Source organism: Melanotaenia boesemani, chromosome 2, assembly GCF_017639745.1.
Source record: "Melanotaenia boesemani isolate fMelBoe1 chromosome 2, fMelBoe1.pri, whole genome shotgun sequence".
Lineage (NCBI taxonomy): Eukaryota > Metazoa > Chordata > Actinopteri > Atheriniformes > Melanotaeniidae > Melanotaenia > Melanotaenia boesemani.
This window is the reverse complement of record NC_055683.1, coordinates 13894793-13910053: the sequence shown is the minus strand read 5'-3', so window position 1 is coordinate 13910053 and position 15261 is coordinate 13894793. Positions and strand designations below refer to the sequence as shown.

Here is a 15261-nt window from a genome sequence, read left to right as displayed (position 1 = left end):
CCAAACAGCATTGGTGTGAAAATGCTCTCTGTTTCTGTTGACAAGGGTCAACATTAGACTGACTTTTATTGGCTGGAGAGAGCTCAAAGAAGAGACAGGATGCAAGACAGATGCTGAATTAGCCTTTACTATAAGAGGCATCAAAGTGTCAAAATCTGAAGTTCAGAAATAAATGGACCATCCAGTGAACCAAAGAGAGGAAGATATGTAGCACATGTTGTAATGCAACGTGTCAGGTATCTGGCTGCCTCCCCTGCTGCTCATACCGGACAGAATTTGGTAAAAAATGCATAAGCTCTCCTCTTTTGTAATATCCTCCCAAAAACGACGCCATTGAAAATGTGCTGGCGACGGTTGGACAATAACTTTAAAATTGTAACATACACTCTGCTGTTATCATCCGTCTTTACTCCCACAAACATGAAGACATCACATGCACGCTCACAATTTTGGTGTATAAAATTCATACAGGAGATCACATAAAAGTTGCATTTTATTGGAAATGTGAACAGACTCCAAAAAATCGTATTTCACAAAACAAATCAGAATTGAGCATTATGCCCTGCAGTGTGAACCTAGCCCAAGTGGCCTGGGTCGCATTTGAAAAAAATTGAATCTGTGTCTTCAGACTGTTATGAAAAGATCAGATACAGGTCGCATAGGGGCATAAAAATCGGATTTGGGTCACTTCAGCCTGCAGTCTGAACGTAACCTTTTTGTCGCCCCAGTGTTTATTTGCAGTGAATGAGCTATTTTTGGTCCTGGCCAATCAATGAGTTGAAATTTTCTTCTTTCTTCTTGGCCAATCGTCGTTTTGGGGATTTCAAACAGCATAACATTCCGGTCATTCCCAAAGGCTTATAAATTATTTACACACTAAATTACACTAAAATCAGAATGCACAAATTGAAACATACGTGTAATAATTTTGTTGCATTACAAATGACAACAATGTTGGGTGACAGTTAGAAATATTGTCTTTATTGAGAATATCAAGAAAAGCACAGACTTCAACCAGCTCACCATACATTAGACAAAACACCCCCCTCCCTCATTTTTTTTATTTTTTTTATTTACAAAACGTTTACATCTAACAGTGCCTCACTCTACAATGACATGACGCAATTATAAAAGAAACCCTCACAGAACATTGGTGATCAAACTACCAGAGCAACCTTCTCTGGTATTAAACCAGCTGTGTGGATTTAACCCTGGCTGGCAGATTTAGTTCCTGACTATTTAACTTTACCTCAGCTGTTATGCATGCCTCTCCACTGTCATTACCACATCAGATCCCTCATATTCAGGCCAGTAGACTCTGTTTGAAAATCTAAGTTACATTCATTAATATGGTTACACTGCGTGACCGTCTCAACTACTTCAGAACAAGCAGACTGCACAGTTTCACAACAGTAAGATCTGTGTTTACTAAATGACGAATGCACAGATTAAAATCAGCTAGACAGTTGATAACAGTAGCAGGGTGGTGGAATTCAGGTTGACATGGATTCATGCAGATGTGCTAACACCGTTGGGTTTTATCACATGCAAGACTTCAAACACATTATTCCCATGTTGTTTCATACATTTACTTGAATCATACTTAGAAATTCCAAGCAAAAAAAAAAAAAAAAAAAAAAAATTACCTTTTTAGCTGACATTTGTACAATAGTTGATAGTTGTGGCATATTCATTTATTCATGAAATCAGAGCCCTTTCTGAGTTAAGAATTTTGCCTTTAAATGCTCTACTATCACTCAGCTGCAGAATCTTTAATGCTGATATTTATATTTTTGGATATTTAATCAAATCATTGTTTACTGACATTGTTGAACACTTATCCTTCTCTGCTACAGCAGTACTGTGATATCTGATATGGGATGGTGATAATGAGATCTTAAGTTTGTGTGGTAAATTTAGTAAGAGGAGTAAGGCTACAACTCTGTTTAGGATAAATTTATTTATTTGAAACTACACGGTTATCTCTAAATACGTTGCCATCTATCATCATCTACAAACCGCTCCCACTCCCTTCCACATCTTCAACTTCAACTGAGCGCTTGCGCAACACAGAGTTTCCCTTCCTGCCAACTTTGGGCTGCACGGCCAGCTTAGCCTTGCACGGAGCTCTGTACTGAGGTAAGCCGGTCTTGGTGGTATCCAGCTCTTCTGGGTCGTCCTGCTGGGCCCTGAGGGCGGCGATCACATCCTTGTCTGAGGGACTGAGGGTCAGGCAGCCGCAGGGGCGACCCTCTGCTCCGAAGTCTCCAGTTTCTCCGACTTCCTGCGGGTCGTCCTCCACGGTCATGAAGGCATCACCCCACAGGCTCTCGCAGAGATCCCTGCCGTGCTGGTACATCTGTGGATATAAAAATCACACACAGAGAAATTTATATGTGATGGAGAGAAAAAATGGGGCAACTTCTGACTTTATCATCTTCATCAAAAGGTCACAAAAGTCAATTTTTATGTGGATGATACCATCCTGCGTCTGCACTTATTAAAATAAACTGCATCTACTGTGTAAATTACACACTGTAAATTTAAAAAGCATGCAAAAAATGTAAATATTTAATTATGATGATTCTGATGCTTACATTTTTGTTCTTTGTGCTGTAAACAAATTGCATGTACATGGTTATGTAACTACAGCTGACCTGAGCTGTTTGCCTGTCCCTGGGGTGCTCTTGTGAAAGATTAAAATCTTAATCTTTCTCGATTAAATAAAGGTTGAACAAAGAATTACTATTTGCAACATGCAAATCTCAGGGCACCATTAAACAACTTTGAGGTCAGTTCAGCTGCATCAATAAGAACACCTGCGTGGGTACACCTGCCTTTATACTATAACAATTTAATTAATTAAGCTGAACTGTCTAATTGTACTGGAGAACAAATATAACTCAATGTCAGTATCCACTACCAGGGGTGGTGGTTACTTCTCCTTGTGAGGTCACAAAGGGAAAGATCTCAGACTCACTTGTATAAGCACAAATTCTCATTTTTTGGCCTCATACACAGCCTATGATGACATATATGACTGTTAGAAAACCTTTAGAAAGTGAATTTTGCATAATATGGGACCTTTAAGTTGTAGTCTGATGTTTCACCATCTCCTCATCATGTTTCACCATACTATCCTGCACCTTGCTTTGCAAAACAAACATCAACTGAAATAATTGATTTTGCCCTTTCAAGTCGGCTCTGGCCTTGAAAAACAATTAGACTCTCCCAGGTGTTAAAGGGGCCTGCCGGCGCCTGACAGCTGATCCTGCCAGTTGCCTTTGTCTGCCTCTGCTGCTCCTCTCACCTCATCTACACCAACCTTGAATATAAATCAAAAGGCACGACCATGAAAAGCTCAAGTTAGTATCAGCAAGGCGTCCTACTACATCTCTGATATGCTCCAGAGAGGAGAAATAGATGTAAACTAACCAGATCGGACACTCCCAGCACCTTTTCTGCTGCCTTCTATCACCCTATTCATTACAGTGCTTAGTGTGTGTAAAGTTGTTTTGAAAAAAAACTTTATGGTTTATGCGGCATTAGAAATTCCCTTTAATTGGACATGTGTGCGGATTTAAAAGGATAATACATGTCCAATTAAAAAGCAAATTGCAGTTTAAGCTATTAAACTCCACAATTCAAAATAGTTAAGAAAGCAAATCAAACTTCCTTTTTTTAAATCTCCCCTTTAATTCTTTATCCCATGTATATTCCTGTAATCACCGAATCTCTCTGATTTCCCCTGTTTCTCTGCAGAACAAACCCACTCCAAAGTATGCCTCCTTTCAGCCTCTGTACGTTGTGAGATTATGATGGAGTCACGCAGGATGAAAAGAGGAAGCTGTAATATGTGGAAGCTAAGGACAAAGAGGATGACAGTAATTTCTCTCAACTATATATGCTCTCTGTTTGACACTCAGACTCATCACATTGGTCCAAGAATACACACAGGGGTATACACACAAATATTTCTGTCCTTCCTCAGGCAGACATGGTTTGCTGCCAGAGTTAATTCACTGCAAGCACAAGTGGCTTTAGATGACATGCTGTGATCGAATAAGGGAGATAGAGATGTTTCCTGCGGCTCTGTGATGTCCTTCGCTTCCTTATCTTACTTAATTCTGCCTCTCTAAAACCTGTTACACTGCAGCGGAGAGAAGAAAACTGAGCAGAGAAATGACAGCCCAGTCTAACCAGAAACTGTAATATAAAACAGTCGTATAGAAAAGTAATGGCTGTTGTTTGTTAAATAGTAACATATTGTGAGGCAGTCATGTTCTGTTCAGCATTTTTCATGTGACATGATGGAAATCTGAGGGCATGAATATAAAAATCTGAAAATATTACAGTATGTTGCAACTAGTCTAGTATCAGCAAAAAAATAAATAAATAAGAATGCCTGCCCTTATGTCCAATTTGTAGTTGTTACAAAAAACAAATCAAAACAAAACAAACAAAAAAACTTTTTGGTAGGCGGTTGTTGCAACCAATGTGCCTTTAACTGTGACAAGTTTCCTCAACCTAACCATGAACACTAATTGTAAGCATAACCATACGTGCTACTCCAAATTCTAACCATTAGCAGGTGGAGTGAAGTAGAAAAGTAGATATCCATAAAGTACAGATTTATGCAAGACAAGACATGAATCAGTAATGTTTTAACACCATCAGCCTCAAACCTACATGAGCTTTTGTCCCCACTAAGGGTGGCGAGAGGGGTGATTTTAACTGTATCACAGAAGAGAACTAAACCTTTTTTTTTAGGTATTGTACAAACCTAATTCCAAAAATCTGAGAAGCCCTCTGAAATGCTGCTGGTATACCCAGGCATGTTACTGACTTGTTGCCAACTTTTTTAACTTGATAGTAAGATATATCCTGTCCAGTGCCTTTAATTGCCTGTTCAATTAGTAGCCTCCCCTGCTCCTTTAATACAGACATACAGTTTCTCCCATTTCTTGTGAAAAGTTGCTCCTCTGGTACTCAGGCAGAAAGTCATCTTTTTAATTGCTTCCACTGAAAGGAGGTATAGGGGAGAATGTCAACACCGACAAGAGGAGGTGAGATAAAGAAAAAGGATGATTAATATAGAAATATAATATAAATATAAATATAAAAATGGCTTTTGGGTTGGGAGTGGCTGGTGTCCCACCAATAAAATACATAATAGTCTGTAAAGACTGCCACATTAATACAAATGAAAAAGATAAATTACATTACAGTCATTTAGCAGACACTTTTCTCCAAAGTGACTTACATCTGGGTAGGCAGTATAATTAAGGGTCTTACCCAAGGACCAAACTGATATTACAAAAAAAGTAGATATTTTATAATCTTTCATGAGACTGTTGGAAAACCACAATAATTCCTTTTTAGAGTGACTACAAACAACACAAGCTCTTTAAACCTGCAGTTGAGTTTATTAAACTAAATATTTAGGTGGTTTTTAACTCATTTAACAAATATTGCTCCAAGACTCTACCGATTTTGCATCTTCAATATCTATCAACAGATGTTAATAATATTTTAAAATTAAACATGCAGTTTATAGTATAGCATCACAGCCCACAGGTTACATTTATCAGGTTACAATTATATCAATATTTTAAATAGTATAAGAAAGTAGACAAATAGATGTACTCAGAGGTAATACTGTATATATTTCTATATATTTATTAGCTTAGGCAGCTTTTTAGGAATTGGCATATTATGAGTATTATTATAATATATTAAACTAAGCTGCATTTTATTAGATTACTATGACTGGGATTAAAGTGGACTGATTCTGTCCTGTTTTAATGTATGTTAATTGAATTGATTGCACCTTGAGTGTCATGAAAGGCACCCAGAAATAAAATTTATTATCATAATTACTATTATTCAAACTGATATGTAATGAAACGAGTTGATTAATTCATACACTGTATATAACACTATCAGCTGGGAAACAATATATGAGATTAAACCAGAAAATACAATGTGTGCTTTATAGCTTCTTTCTCAAAATATATATGAATTATATTTAATCTGTCAATTAAAACAAATAAGAAAAATAACTTTTTTTCTTTTTGTTATCAGGAAACCTAAACCTAAATAGCTGAATAACAGTAATTTCTTTTTGTTTTGCAGTAGAAGGAATTGTGTTGAGTAGTTTCTGAAATCATCAATCCAAATGTTTTCTTTACTCTCTGGTAAATGCTGGATATGTAGCTACAAACTGTAAACCTACGTCCTCCTCAGTATTCATTAGATGCAGATTAGATACTGTTTGCAGATGCAAACTCCTTCCCATAAAATCAGAGGCAGAGAGATAATCTAATGCCGAGATAAATCAGACTTTGGATAGTGTCCATAGGGATGGTTGCATGCAGAGGATGAATGGCTAAGTGTGTCTTTAAATCTATTGAATGGTGTTATGCATGTTGTCGTCTACTGCAGTCAGCATCTTACACACATACTCCCATCATGTTACATGAAGTTGTGAGAAGTTTTAAAGTGATGCCAGCCAGAGTTATGACAGTTTTGTTTTCCTATGCAGCACATCTGAGGTGAACTCAAGTGCTTTAGTAAGTCCTCTGTGAAATCCCCCCTTTCTGCTGGCTGGAGAGAAAATTAACAGCATTACTGCTGTGATCACCAAAACACGGCAGAGACGGACACTTGTTTGCACCCTCTCTAAAAGAGGTGGTTTGTTGAATGTGCTGACTACTTTCACTTTCTTCTAATTGTATTCAGGAGCCATTAATTCATTGATTTAAGGGTCTATTACAGCATTAGTGGTGCCCTACATGAAAATGGGCCAACACAATAACACCCATGTAGACCTTGAGACACACACAGATATTTGTCTTTCAACTTTCTAAAGAATTCTGTTCATCATCTAATATCCAGCAGTCTCAAAAAAATTGAACTGGGGATGTGTAAAAAAGAGAGAAAGAGACAAAAGTGTAGCAGAGATAAAGAGAGGTAGAGAAAACATGGAGAACAAGAGCAAGGTACCGTCTCCTATCAGATTGGCTGTCATGGGGTGTGATGCATGAGAGTTAGTTTGCTGCCGGCCTCAGCTGCACACCAGCCTCTTCTGTCACTCTGCTTCTTTTTAAATCACCCAGCTGGCCTCTGCCCAATGAACCTCGGCCAAACTCTTTCACGCTCCAGTCCACAGTGCCGCCCTGCGCTGTTAACCCTTCAACACCCACCAGCCTCACTACCACACAGTTTCAGACCCTCTACCTGCAGCATGTAACTCAGATCACAGGTAAGGTCACTCGCAAGGAGGACTTGAATCACTGACTTGTCCTCTGCTGGCCAGAAAATGGTAGCTTAGCTGTGAAAGTAATCTGCTAACATCTTACAAATAAGCAAGAGCTAGTAACGCTCCACCAACTAAATCATAACTAAAAAACTTTAAAGTTTTAACTATGATAGTGATTAGTTAGCTAATGTGCTAATATTTAGCATGTTGGAAAACATGCTTTATTATCACATAGGCTAGGTATAGTCACAAATTGGTAATACTAACATGCTAATATCTAACAACTGTGACGAGTATAATGTTCATTATCAGATTAGTTTGTTAGCATGAAAAAATTGGCTTGTTGGACCTAAGAGAAACTGTGAGGATGTGAGTTTACTCTGCTTACAACTTGCTAAGCTAATTTTAAAAAAAGCTAGTAAAGTGCTACCCAATGAACAATAGCTAAAAGTCTATAAGTTTTAGCTCTTAGTCAGCTGGTGATTAGTTTTGATTTAATTAGCTAACTTGCGGAAATTTAGCATGTTGGAAAACAGGGTAAAAATGACCTCGTTAGCATTGTTGCAAAGGTGATCGTGCTAAGATATTAATATTTAACAGGTGTAATGCATTCACTGTCAGCTAAACCTGTTACCATGCTAAAATATGTTTATTAGCATTAGATATCTTTGTAGATCCAAGTACTAAAGCAGTATAAGAATACAGCAGTTACAAAGTTTTAAAAAAATCCTAAACAGACACTGAAAGCTACCACCAGTTTTTAATGTTAGCAAGGTATGCTCTCTGTTTCTGCTTCAGACACTTAAAGTATCTGATTTCTGTGGGGACATACAGAAAATAGAAACAACAAATACTAATAAACAACAGATGTATGAAGCTACAGCATACCTGCTGATACTGAACGCAGGTTCCAGTGCAGTTCTGTCCTCTTGGGTCTCTGGCCCAGTTACGAGCACATGTCATGTCCATTCTGCAAGCATCAAACCTGAAAAAAACATATTAACTTAAAAAATTGGAAATGGTAAAACATCAAAATTAGGGGTAATTTGGGTCTTCTAACTTTTTAGAGTTTGATTAGAAGAAGGAAAGGTTGCCACTATCCTATCTTTACAACCAGCAAATGATTAGCAAAGGCCCATATGAAGAGACAGGATAGGCTACTCAGTACTTCTGCATCACTGACATTCTTGGTTGAGAAAATACTGAGCATTGGAAATTAATCATCTAAGGTAAAATCCACAATACTTTCTTTCAAAACATTTGACGTTTGAATCATTTTAGATGGTGAACATCTGCTTTTCTCCTGTCATCATTTTGATCTGCTGCTAGCTCGACTAACCTGTCAGAACCAAACCCCACTTCAGAAACAATGATGTATAACTTTAAGCTGCCCTATGTATGACAATTATTGTAGTTGTATAAGTATTTTATTATTCATACTATGAAATATATCTGATTTGTAGACACGTCTGAAATTACTAAATTACTCAATTTGTCATGACTATAATTCACATGCAGAGAATTTATGCAAATTAAACTACTTCAAAATCTTTAATAGGCTTCAGCACTTCAAACTTTCCTGTTTGGCAAGGCTGATGTGATTTTATTAGGTTATGTGGAGAATTCTTGTTATTATTACTTTATAATAAAGCTATAAGGGGCCGTTTTTAGATTTTAGATTTTGCATGCTTAAGTGTTACAGGTTTTAGTTGTTGGATTTTCTTCTGTTTAAACAGAGTCTGTGCTAAGCTAGTCTAACATGCTACTGAGAATTAGCATATTTTTCCATATATCAAATTAATCTTTCAGATAATGTTCTACGTATACATTGTATATATACAAACATATGTTTAACTAATGAGAGCTCACTAGCTATTTTTCCTTTTTGTCAAGACCACTCAGAAAAAGGATTTATCTAAACAAGTAGAAATCCCCAGCATGTGTTGACTTTCTCTTTCATTTCCAGCTGTGGATGGTCTTATCTGCATCATACAGTTTGATGCTGTTTACTGGGCACTTTGTCTTGGCACTGAATGTTGTTGTTACACAAGATAAGAATCTTGCTTTGGCCCTCTTATTTGTGATAAGGGAGACATACTGATTTTGATTTAGGTTTACTTGGCAGTGTGGGTGGGAGCCTCACCAATCACGGCAGAAGCTGTGGCAGAGTGGCACGGCTTGGATATAGGAGCGGCGATGAGGATGAGGCCAGCGGGATGCATCAGGGGAGCATCGGTAAAAACATGACACACGCTTCAGAAAACCCTCACACCTGAGGAGACAGAATCAGCCTGAATCAACATGTAGTACAATACAGCTGAGCTTGTGTTCGAACTCTTACTGATCCTTACTCAGCATAGCTGGCCAAGGCCAGCAGGTAATAATACCTAAGTAAAGTTCAGGAGAAATAGTAGCTGAATGCTAATTTTACTTTACTGCCAAGTTTGCAGTTGGTCTTTGTGAGTTTTTAGGATTTTTAATGTATTAATGGGAGGTGGGAATGATGTCACATCTGAGTTCAAGCATTTCAGTTGGAAGGTGGAAAACCAGTTGGATTTGTGCATAGTTGTGCCAATAGACATGGCTAGCTATCATTAGCAAAACAAGCTGATGACAAAGCATTAGGTACTATTTTGCACACAGAAAAACAATAAGAATGTGTTTGCTGATAGAGGGTGGACAGTAACATGTCTGGGACTGATTTAATAAAACACAAACTGACAGAACGACAAATAAACTGTTAATTACTGCAGCTATCATTATTTTCTACTTGCAGAGCAGCCATATTGGATCTTCAAGTCAAGGCTGAGATTCTGCTAACTTTTAGAGTAAAGGAAATCCTGCTTGTGGTAGCCTTCTAGTTGATTTTTCCTTCTGGCAAATCAGAAATTCAGATTTTTAAGATTAAATGGAATATCACCTCTTAGAAATATCCTCTTTGAACCCTATTTTTGGTCTCCACCAGCGACATAATGCACCCTTATTAGATCTAAAGCATGGCACTTGGTATTGTGGAAAATTTGTCTTTAAATATTCTTTTCTGGGAAGTAATAGACTGATTTGACTCAGATTACTGGTGAGAGTGAGAAGAGTGAAAAAATGATGAATTCATAACAAAAAATAAGCCAAAGAACAATGATAACAGGCTGTGTATCATCCAGTAGACTGGATTTACCGTTAAAATGAAGAACACTATTTAAACAGGTTTAACTTCTTTTTATCGGCTATCTGTTAAATATAGAGTAGATTTTAAAATTCTTTTCACATTTAAATTCTTTTCACATTTAAAGCTCTTAATGGTTAAGCTCTATTGTTACTTAAAATCAAATTGTTCCATATTTTTCCAACAGAGCACTTAACTCCCAGACTGCAGGTTTATTTGTGGTTAGTAAAGTCATTCAAAAACTTTCATTCAACACGCCCCTCTTTTATTAAACCAGCTACCAATTCAAACACCCAAATGAGACTTAAAACTTTCCTTGTTGATAAAACTTTAGTGCTGACTGCTGAAGGACATTACATGGTGAATTAAGCACTTCCTTCCACTTGTCTCTCTTTGCTCTTTATTCTCTCTATATAAATAGAAAACATTATTGTTGTCTTTTATTAGTCCCTTTCTTTTTCTTTCTCAGCAAGTTTGCCTGGTTTAGAGTTAAAGAGCTTTCCTGTCCTCTCCATCTACAACCAAAAGAAGGAGAGGGACATGAGTCTGATTCTGTTAAAATCAGTTGCCCGCCATCTTGTGCATGCTCAGGATGGGGGATTGAATGAGATTAGCTAGACAAATTTTTTTAATGAACTGGCTTTTATGAACACAGATATAAAATTGACTAATGTGGATCATGTAATGGATTTGTTTCAATTGAACTACAATGAATTGGACTGAATTGGACTGTATCTGTAAAAATGCCTTGAGCTGACTTTGTTGAGAATTGGCACTATACAAATAAAGCTGAATTTAACTGAACTGAACTGTAGTCAATTTAAGGGAATGTAAGAGTACATAAAGGATGGGTGAGACTCACTCAGTGCTCAAAGGTCCACACTTGTCCCAGGGTTCATTCTTATTGCTGACAGAGGGAACATGGGCAATGTCCTGAATGTCTTCTTCGGTGCAGCAGCTATCTGCAGCAGCAAGGATGAGAAAACATTTCAGTTTCTGCCCGTCATCAGATTTAGTTTCATGTTGTCAACAGTACTGGAAATGATCATTTAAAGCAAACACTTACTGTCAGCGTACAGCCCACACTCAGTCAGGTGCGGCTCTGGGCTGGGTGTGGCCTTGTGCTTGCCATCTTGAAGACAGACCCCCTCCGAGTGGGTTCCTCCAATCAGCACAGCCGCCAGGTAAATGCAAATAGGTAGTAGAGGTGGAGACATGACAGCCATCTCTACAGAAAGAAACAGATTTGGATAGGAGTTCAGCACAATAGACAGCTACCTGTTAGTCACGTAGGATAACTACTATTTAACAAGTGTATTTGGGGTCTGTTTCATCTAAAGCACCTTTTACATGATTCCAACTTGATTATTTTGGTTAGTAATAACAACTTACCTTTGACTCATGGGAATGGCCATTTTAAAAGGAATGGGCATATGGGATTGTTACCCTATAAATCTGAGTTATGTGCTTTACTTCCTGTGTTATATTTACATTTTGACACAGTTGTTGGGATGTTTTGTTCTGTTTGAATGTTAAAGTTGGTACCGTAAGTGTGGAAGACAGTACATATGAACATGTGTTCTTAGGTTGCAACACTTCACACCGCAGTAATGTACTTTTAGTGACAAAATAACATGACACAATTAAAATACTTCCTTTACATGCTATATTATTAAGTATTAAGTGGCTTTTAGATTTGTCAAGTATTTTATTTGTTTGACTTTCCATGATACTAAGCCAGAGTAATTCCAGTTTCTTTATTTGAAATTAAAAATAATTGACTTAAAGCTGTTGTGATGAATTAACTTAATAACTGAACTTAATTCAGTCACTTGGTACTAATGGAAGCAAGTCATTAAAGTTGGATCAACTATTCTCTCTCTTTTTTACAGAGCAGGCTACAAATTAATACATGACATCATAATTTATAAAAACTTAAATGGAAAAAGCTCAAACCTAAAAGCAATAAAGCTGCTTTCATGCCTCCAGAAATACAATGCAGGCTGTTGGGCTGTGTGTGTGTTGACCTACTAGTCAGGGTGAGCCTAATTAGCCCGGACTGAGGCACCATGCTGAGATGCACGACATGCGTAGTCGTTTAATCTGACTGGTTGATGTGTGTCCTAACCTACATAGCGCGACTTAAACAAATCTGTTGACCATGGCTGGTAGCCCCCAACGGGTCCTGTGTGGCCCTAATTTTAATCAGAGCCGCTGCTCATTGAAGTCAGAAAATGTAGTAAGATTATAATTAAAAAGAGGTTATGATAAGATCTCTTAAACACAAGGAATTTGTACCGCAGTCTTCCTCTAATAAAATTATGAGTTTACAGTAAATCACGCAATTTGGTGCATAAAGGACAACAGAATAATTCAAAAATATCCACGGAAATGTGTGATCTGAGATAAAATAGTAAAACAGAGATTTTAATAAAGATTAAACAGGAGATTTTAAAGTTAAGACGATTTTTAAAATCTCCAACTTACTGCAAACGTGTATAAGCGTAGTTGCGTGGGAAGGGTGTGTTTTCATTTTACTGACCTTAAGACCTCCACAATAGCTATAGGTATCAACATTTTCTTCTTTTTTTAAAAAATTATTCCACTGAACATGTAGTTTTCACTTGAATGTTTCTAAGTATAAGATTATTTTTAAAGAAAGCGTTAAATCAGGTTCACATGGCGGCTGCTTTGTACCTGTCAGTGGGAAAAGATGCTGCTCTGTCCCGGATAGTTTCCTCTTGCTGTTTTACCGTCGCTTTGCTGTGGATGTAGCGGCTGCGCGTGGTGCTCCGTGCTCCGGTGTCCTCCTCGCGCTCTGTCGCTGTCTCTGCGTCTGTCTGCTCTGGCTGTGATCTCTGCTGCCCCAGGGGCCACTGCTCGCCACTTTGTCACCGGTTTACATGAAGGACATTTCAGTCTCTTCCACCAGGCACCTCACCCCCTCCATCTGCCACACGCTGGGAAGCCCTTTCTATCTCTCTCTATCTCTCTCTCCTCCCTCCCTCTCTCTTTCTCTCTCTCTCTCTTGCACGCACATACACAATCCAGCAGAAGAGACTGGGCTCCCTTCTTGTTAATCTCCCAATAGGATGTTTACCAAATCCTCCTTGTTGACAGCTTTCCTTCCACCTTCTAAGTAATGCTGTGGATGAAAACACTGAAATCAGATTTGTCAAAATGATTTAAAGTTGAAACAACCTAAACATTTTGAGGCTTTGCCCTTCATTTTCAGAGGCTAAAAGAAAAACAGGTGGTGCTGAGTCACACCTGTCCTCCCCCAGCTCTATCCATCCACTCGCGCACACACACACACACACACACACACACACTGAGGTCAGGGTTTTTCAGATGACAGGGTCAGAGCAGGGTATTGCTGAGATTTAATACTGTATGATATGCTGAGGGCAGAGAACACAAATCTCTGCAGAACAAAATGCCATGAACTCACTTGGAAGTTGCAGCTTGCTGCAAAGACCCTTCCTCTTCTGAAGGCAGGGCTTGGCTAAGCTTCTTTTTCTCAATGTGCTTCTTACAGCACCGGTGTTACTGGATGCAAGTGGGTCAAGATTGCAAAGCATGTCACTGATTCTTCTGGAAAACAGTTCAGACATTCATCTTTGCTCAACGACTACCCTGAAAGTGCAGAACATGGTCTGAACTATGTTATGTGGACACAGGAGTTGTTTGCCTGCTGTGTATATTATTGTTCCTGGCTTTTAATCTAACCTCTCCTTGGACCTGTTGTGCCAGCCTAATCCCTAGCTGGGTGCATCTCTCTCTTGCTCTCTCTGTCTCTCTCTCTCTGGCTGTGAGTGCCCTCTCAAGGCTTTTGGCCACAAGAGCAGATGGAGAGCGTCTTGTGGCCTAGATACATCCGCCTCAAACCAAGGCTGTGAAATTGGTGACATGTCTTAGACATGATTGGTTTTGGCAACAAAAGCGTGCAGCTAGGGACAGGAAGGGAGCAGACAGATTGGCCATCCAATAAACACACAGACTGAATACTGTTTAAATGGCCTCAGTGGAGAAACAAGTCAGATACGCACTATATAACCTGGAGGAGTAAACGAGGGCCCTCTTGGGCCCCGCTGTCCACCAGACTGTTTCATAACTGCTGAGGGTCATCACCACAGAGCACTTTATTTCTAGGGATGAGCGCGCAGAAGCGAGAGGCATGCGGACAAACAGCTCTTCATCTGGTAATTAGAGGAGGAATAACGATATCCTTTGTGCGAGAGCTATTCAGGGAACTGAGGGAGGGAGGACAAAACAGGCTAAAAGGACTATCTGTGCACTCTCATTCTCATTTAATAGGGTTTAGTTGAATATGTTTGAGATTCAGGCTGACCTTACTGCTGGCCTGCAGTTACCTACCACCCATCCTTGTTGAGTCATTAACTGGTTAGAGTTTCTTTGATTTGTTCCACTGACCCATTTCTTCAGGATGGCAAACACTCCAGCTACTATTGTAGCAGAAGCAGAATAAAAACAGTTTGTGTAATTGTGTACTATTTTCATTCATGACTTCTTCTGAAAAGCAAGATAAAGAAATGTGAATCTAACACATTTCCTGTAGTTAATTGGGAAGCAGGTAAACTACATAGTGTCTCCAGAGGGAGGCAGTATGTTGCTGGGGTTTGTAATTCAGTAGAAGAAGTAGCAGAGGTGGAAGTAAGTAGATAGAATAGAAGAACTAGAAACAAATCTCAAAGACAAACTACAATCATAGTAAATACTTAACAGTAAAGAAAGTTATTTTAAATGACTCAAATTCATAAAGGTTATTTGTATAGTGGTCTCAAGGTGAAAAAACATTAAACATAATGCAAAACAC

At 38.5% G+C, this 15261-nt stretch overlaps 1 protein-coding gene across 1 annotated transcript; it reads right to left on the bottom strand.

Moving 5' to 3' along the window:
- Positions 1-1303: 1303 nt before the first annotated feature.
- On the bottom strand, positions 1304-13519 carry rtbdn (retbindin). Its single transcript, XM_041996585.1, has 6 exons — positions 13122-13519; positions 11491-11652; positions 11287-11386; positions 9405-9533; positions 8150-8246; positions 1304-2359 (listed from the first exon to the last, which is right to left on the bottom strand). The coding sequence occupies exons 2-6, from the start codon at positions 11648-11650 to the stop codon at positions 2012-2014; spliced, it is 834 nt and encodes a 277-aa protein (XP_041852519.1). The 5' UTR covers positions 11651-11652; positions 13122-13519; the 3' UTR covers positions 1304-2011.
- Between the last annotated feature and the right edge of the window lie 1742 nt (positions 13520-15261).

Excerpts from the sequence above, each read along its gene's own strand:
- rtbdn (XM_041996585.1), bottom strand. The coding sequence starts at position 11,650 with ATGGCTGTCATGTCTCCACCTCTACTACCTATTTGCATTTACCTGGCG. Across the intron at positions 11,387-11,490 it reads GTGTGGGCTGTACGCTGACA|ATAGCTGCTGCACCGAAGAA; the intron begins GTAAGTGTTTGC and ends TTGCTGCTGCAG. Across the intron at positions 9,534-11,286 it reads TGTGGACCTTTGAGCACTGA|GTGTGAGGGTTTTCTGAAGC; the intron begins GTGAGTCTCACC and ends CTGTCTCCTCAG.